At 55.2% G+C, this 6,886-nt stretch overlaps 1 protein-coding gene across 1 annotated transcript; it reads right to left on the reverse strand.

Moving 5' to 3' along the window:
- Positions 1-2,303: 2,303 nt before the first annotated feature.
- On the reverse strand, positions 2,304-4,718 carry LOC136509280 (probable glycerol-3-phosphate acyltransferase 3). The gene is made up of 2 exons (XM_066504091.1): positions 3,878-4,718; positions 2,304-3,755 (listed from the first exon to the last, which is right to left on the reverse strand). Exons 1-2 carry the CDS (start codon positions 4,670-4,672, stop codon positions 2,784-2,786), a joined length of 1,767 nt encoding a protein of 588 aa, XP_066360188.1. The 5' UTR covers positions 4,673-4,718; the 3' UTR covers positions 2,304-2,783.
- Positions 4,719-6,886: the final 2,168 nt, after the last annotated feature.

Here is a 6,886-nt window from a genome sequence, read left to right on the forward strand (position 1 = left end):
GAAATGATAGTTACTCATCCATCGGGGTTTGAATAGGGGCTCAGTTGGAAAGTTTTTTTTTATGAGTTTGAGCTCTCAAAATCAGACGAGGGCTAAGTAGGAGTTTTTGCCCTCAGCTCCCTGCTGCGCTGCAGTCTGACTGACTGGCCTCACAAGCACTACATGATCTCACACGCTTTATGCGGTTAAGATGCTTCTGAACCTGGTCAATATGTTGCTGCTGCTGGTCTGGGCTTCCATTTGACTTCGTCCAGGTTTTCAGCTTGCCAGATGTTGTGATCAGGATTGAGGAACTTAGGAACTTAGATAAAACTTGTGGCTACACACTAGATGATGCCGCCTTATTAATGTGATCTATTTCTTCCTATCGATTCTAGATTTCTAGTTTGAGAGATTATTAGTACGCAGCACAAATTTCTGTGGACGGTTGCTATCAGCCCAATAGCACCAGTGTTGTCGTTATTGTCTTCTACCAAATTCTAAAGTCCAGGGAATTTATTGTTCCCACCAGGAATGATCTTCGGCATTGATTTAAATTTGTTTTTTAGTGGACACCAGAAACTGCACAATGTGCTTGCTCGTTTACAGGCATGTGATGTTTTAGAAAGCATGCAGTCAAAATACTGTAACCTATTTAGCTTTGATTGTTGATTTTAGAGGAATTGTTTTGGATAGGTAACACATGCAAAATATCATTGCTTTTTTTCATGAAAAGTATTTTAATAAAATGGTAATTTTATTACTACTAGTCATAAAATAAAAAAGAAAAAAAACGACTAAAGTTGTATAATTGTAGACCAAACTGACGCCTAAAACACCATCCTTTGTGTACTCATTTTTCTGGTTGTATGTTAATACATCGCTTTTCCTACATAGTACAATCTATTTTAAGAAGACCCAAACTAGATCCCCCTAGCTGCTGCTATTACATATATAGTACAAACAGCTAGCAAAGCATGAGTGCAAAAAATGCAGTACAAATACATACTGGCTACATGATCATATTCTATTATTCTTCCTGGTCCAAAACCTTGGCTTCTTGGCACTTTAATTGCACCCATTCCTGTAGCAGTTCTGGTCTCATCTGATCGTTTTTTCTTGCAAGTTCTTCAAACGGTCCGTCAGTCCAATGCAGAAGTGGTAATAATGCTTTATGAGCTATAGAAATGCCAGACTCATCATTTGCCGCTAAACCCTTGAATGGCAAACGTCGCTTCGCTGAAAAGACAAGATGAAAAGTACTGTTCACTGATTCGCTGTGAGAGAAAACCACTGTTCTTTCGCTGAAAAAGTACGCCTCATAAGACAAGCGAACAAGAAAAGAATATCTCATCGAACTCATTTATTAGTGCCCATGCTACCATTATTCCAGAATCTGCAGCCATGCTAGTGAAACTTGAATGCTTATATATCTGAAAACTGAAATGTGTGATGTGTAGGGATAACATGGTTGAGCTACAGTAACTGAATGCCACCGGACCGGAATTCTCGCGAGTTTGGGAGACGCACAAGAACTAGAGGTTAAGAAACAAAGACATTTTTCGTTGACGCTGACGTTCCTGCTTACTGCATGTGACTGCCTGGAATTACTATTACCCAGAAAAGGATGGTCGTGTAAATGTAACCATCCTACCGTTTCCGTCTTGTTTTCTGAATGCCACAGCACAACATTCAACAGAATTACAGAAATAGAAGTGTTTCAGTTTCATTTAGATGTCGTGCCCATGTTGTTGAGCCATTTTTTTTCTCACTCGAACGTAACGAAGGTGACAAAGTTAACTTGTCGGGCGAGCATACCCTTGGGTGACCAACCTGACAAAGCAACCCAAATTTGGAACTAAACCAGACTGCCTTCAGAGATGAGGTCACTGCAACAATATAATTGGTACCTGACTCTGGCTGGTAAAACACAAATTACTCTTTTGGAGTCTAAAGGGTACATATGAATCTCTTTCTCTTCTAGTACCAAACAATTGCAGAGTTGAGACTTTTCGTGTGGCTAGTGGTACATGTTGAAACCACTGTTCACCAAAAGTACAGCGGCGTTTAAATTCTAGTACAAGATGGCCCGGCCGTGTCTGTTTAATCAAGTTTATCATCAGGTTTAGACGGCTATTAGTTTAGCTTGTCTAGATTACATGGATGTTTTGCCCTGAATAATAAACAAACTAATAAAAGAGAGAAATTTAAGTAAACATCGAGTATATATGGGATCTTTTGTCGTTAACCTAACTTATAGCCCTTGCATGAGGCTGACTATATCGCACGGTGCTTAGCAACCCATAACGAAAACTTTAATATTATACGTTGAAGTACAAACAAACTCATCTTCTTATATGTATATGTATATGTATACTCATATAATGGTGAATGTGACATAATACTCTTTCCTTAAGTACAGTACATTTTCCTATACACATGAACCACTACATTCTACTAGTACATCGTACATATATACTCCATCCGTCCCCAAATAAGTGCACATCTCACGTTTTAAGGAGTCAAACAAATTTAAATTTGACCAAATTGGTATAAAAAATACTAAGATTTATAATATCAAATAGTTATTATTAGATTAATCACATCATATATTTTTATACTAATCCTATTCAGATATACAAATACTAATACTATTTCCTACGGTCATACTTGAGATTTGTTTGACTCGTCAAAGTACGAAATGTGCACTTATTTTGGGTCTGATGTACTACTCGCAAAAGGTGGGAGGCCGGAACGAAAATTAATAAATCAAAACAAACAGCTTCAATCGATATCGGATATGGTCATATACTCATATGTGCAGCCAATGAGCACGAAGCCACGAACAAACGAATGCATGTCGGCACGCGCGCTAGCTTACTTCTTATTGGCGGCGCTGCGACGGCGCCATCGTTGCCGACGAGCATGAGGTACTTATCCTTTCTGGTGAGCATGGTGCGCTCGTAGCCGAGCGCCTCCGCGATGAGCCGCTGCACGCAGTTGGCCACGTCGGCGCTGGCGGCCTTCTTCCCGTCGCCGCTCACGTCCGCCGTGTCCACCCTGTCGAGGAACTGCACCGTGTAGCACATCCTGGGGTTGGACAGGTAGTAGAAGGGGTCGACGGCCTTCCATCCGCTGGCCGTGGTGCCGTAGAACATGGCGGTCTCGGCCGCCAGCGCGACGGGCACGACGCCGGCGTCCCCGCCGAGCTCGGCGAAGAGCGGGCTGAAGCGGAGCAGGTAGGGCTCCCGGCAGGTGGTGCCCTCGGGGCACACCACCACGCTGTCGCCGCGCGCCAGCAGGCGCGCCATGGCGGCGCCGTCGCGGGCGCGGTCCCGGGCCAGGCGCACGGTGGCGCCGATCGGGGACAGCAGGTCCGACAAGCGGCTCAGGCTGTAGGACACGGCGCGCACGGGGCGGTCCAGCGCGATGGACACGTACACCGGGTCGATCAGCGTGCGGTGGTTGCACGCGTACAGCTGACCGCCGCTGCTGCCGTTCCGCGGTGGAAGGGGGAGCGAGCCGCGGAGGCGCCACGACTGGCCCGTGGCGGCATGGAGCGCCGTGGCGACCCTGTACGGCATCGCGAGCGAGATGGCGAGGCGGAGGATGGAGAGCGCCGCTCCCAGGGGCAGCCACGTGAACATGGCCACCGTGTTGAGCGGCGTCGGCAGGAACGCGAGCCGGCCGTCGTGGAAGACGAGCGGGGTAGGGTAGTCGCGCCGCGCCAGGCGCCGCCACTTGCTCTGCTCCTCCGGGCTCACTACGTACACCTCCTGCAGAGATGGAGAGACATGATCGGTGGTAGTCAGCAAGGAGCCAAGAAGGATACATCGCTGTCGTGCATGGGAATTGGGATCAATCAATTCAAGAGCAGTTAATCAAAGGAAGCTAGGACCTTGCAAATGGACGCGAGAGGACTGGAGAGGAACTCCACGGAGCCTCCAGCAGAGAACCCAACGACGTCCACGTCGTCGCCTTCCCGTGCCGACGCCGCCGTCTTGGTCGTCGTCCTCTTCCTCGTCACCATCCGCACCGCCTCGCAGTCTTCGTCTCCTTCCATGAGGCCGGTGTAGAACCCCCACGCCGTCTTCATCTCCCTCGCCGCGACGGCTGCGGCGGCCGGCACCTGCAGGTACTCCCTGAGGAAGGGCTCCACCATGACCCGCGGCATGGCGCTCGCCCACACCACCCTTGCCGGGTCGTCGCCGGCCCGCCGCGCGGCGTCGAGCGCCTCGTCCGCCACGTCCTCCAGGAGCCACCGCGGCAGGACGGCGCGGCCGGCGCGGAACGTCCGCGCGCGCAGGCCGCAGAAGGCGACCGCGGCCATGGCGCGCACGGCCAGGTCGCCGCCGCCGAGGCGGCGGCAGAAGCAGCAGCAGCGGATGGCGGGGTAGAGGAGCAGCAGGACGAGGGCGCGGAGGAAGCCGCCGGCCTCGAGGGCGACCAGCATGAAGTAGGGGAAGAGCGAGCGCGACAGGAGCAGGGCGCCGTCGACGTCGACTACCAGCGTCGTTGTTGTTGTCCCCGCGCCGCCGGAGAGCCGTGCCGCGGGAGGAGGGGCGTGCCTGTGGACGGTGGACGATGGGCTGTTGCGTGCAGCTGGTGGCGGTGGCCGGGGAGGAGTGGCTTTGCCGGCCCGGACGAGCGCTGGAAAGAGCTCGCTAGCCGCAGGCAACATCTTCCACGCCATGGAAGCCAGGAGCCAGCTAGCTACGTGCTTTGCTTCTGTTGCTAGCTTGCTAGCCGCTATTGCATTGCACCACTGCGGGCAACTGACGACTATAGCATTATAATGCCTAAACACACATTATACAGTATATATAGCAAAGTTTAGAGAGTGTTTCTCCGTACTTTGTTGCTGCCTTGCTGGAGTGATGAAATGGTGGAAAGGGATAGTCATAAATGCCACTGCACACAACACAAATTCTGGGCAAACACCGAGAAGAACAAGCACAATCACTGTATCGGATGTAAATCTCTCGCCCCGCGTGGCTCCCCCGCGCAGGTGACACGGGCGGCCACGCCCTCCTAAACCCTAGCAGCCGCCCCTTCCCTTCCCTCCTCCTGCCACGCAGTCGGTGGCGGGGCTCCTTCTCTCCTCGCGATTTGGTGGCACAGGTAACAGCGAGCCGGCGGTTCTCCTCGCACACGGGCTGCGTGGAGCCTGGCGGGGGCATCCGACACGGCTGTTGGCGGCGTCGGCTAGTGTCCGGCTAGCGCTTGGGTATATATGGCCAACAGGCTGGCCAGGCCCGGCCCAGCACGGGCCCGTGCCAGCACGGCCTGATAGCCAACGGGCCGGCACGGCACGCCGTGCCTCCGGGGCCGTGCCTCACAGGGCCACGGGCCTGGTCTTTGGCCCAGGCACGGCCCTATGGGCCGATTTCCATGCCGGCCCGGCCCACGAAGCATGACTAGAATCACGGGCTGTGCCAGCCCACGATTAATGAATTAAAAAACAAAAAAATCCCAAAGCCCACCGGCGAGCTCGACTGCTCCGCGCAGCTCCACCGCCGCCGCTGCATCCCCGCGCGGATCCGGCGTCCCCGTACCACGCCGCCGTCGGATCTGACCAGGGGAGGAGGCCCCATCCCCACGCCGCGCTCCTGGATCGGATCCATCACCAAGGAGCGAGGCCGTGGCGCGCCACCAGAGAGGCCCCTTCGGCCCCCGCTGGATCCACGCGAAGACGCCGACGCTCGGGGTCGCGCAGCCACTCGCGAAGCCGCCGCCGCGCGCGGAGAAGACCGGATCCAGGAGGACGGGGCTGGATCTAGGAGAGGGTGGGGGAGGGCGCGACTGTTGCTCCCGGTCGCTCCCACAGCAGATGCCACCACCTGGGCCACCTTGGGCTCACCGGATCTGAGGGAGAGGGTGGGGGAGGGCGCCACGGTGCCACCGTCGCTGGCTCGCCAGATCTGAGGAAGAGGGTGCCACCGTCGCTGGCTGCTCGCCAGATCTGAGGGAGAGGGTGGGGGAGGACGGCGCCGCCTGCCACCACTGTCTGGAGAGATGGAGGAGGGAGTGGGAGAGGGAGGTCACGAGGAGGGACTAAGGGAGGAGGGGCACGGTGCGTGGGCAGCGTGGCCGAGCGGAGCGGAGAGGGAGGTCGCGAGGGCATAGAGCGGAGCGGAGATGGGCGAGGCGACTGGGCGAGCTGCTTATATATGTGGGGCGGGGCGCGAGGGGGCGTGGGGAGGCCGAGAGGCAGTAGGCTGGGCCACTAGCGGGCCGGCTGCTCTGTAGCAGGCCATGCCGTGCCGACCCACGTGCCTGGGGTAAGGCCTAGGCACGGCCTGCTCCTCCGAGCCAGGCCACCCCGGGCCCGCTAGCCTTCGTGCTGGGCCAAAAAAATGGGCCTTGGGCTGGGCCGACGGGCTTAGGCTGCTTGGCCAACTATGCGTGTGGGGACGGTGGCGGATCCCCTTCTCCCTCTCCCGTCCCTTCCTCTAGACTTGGCGGTGACGGCGGCATTGGCCTGGATCGCTGGATCGAGTCCTGGGCGGCTAGATCTAGTGTCCACGCGGCCAGATTTGAAGCTCCAGCTCCTTGACTTGGCACTCTCTCGGAGGGCTAGCGAGGGCGGTGGCTGGCCAAGGCGGAGGCGACAACAAAGGGTGTCGACACCGGTGCTCTACTGCCGGTTCTAACGCCACTAGGCAAGGGGCGGTGCCCACAGGGGTGGGGTATATGTCTGGTGGTGGCTGACGTCGGGTTGCAGCATCAGCAGCACATGCCAAGAGCTGGCGACAGCGGCCGGCTGAGGCATTGGTCGTGCGGCAGTGTTTTGCGAGCAGCGGAGTTAGGTTCGGCTCCACGTTGCCTAGCCGGAGGGGGTGACAACCGACACAGCTGTGTAGTAGCTGCGTGCAGCCGGCGCTTCGAGGCCCCTCTAAAGGGGTTA

The sequence above is a fragment of the Miscanthus floridulus genome, chromosome 15 (assembly GCF_019320115.1).
Source record: "Miscanthus floridulus cultivar M001 chromosome 15, ASM1932011v1, whole genome shotgun sequence".
NCBI lineage: Eukaryota > Viridiplantae > Streptophyta > Magnoliopsida > Poales > Poaceae > Miscanthus > Miscanthus floridulus.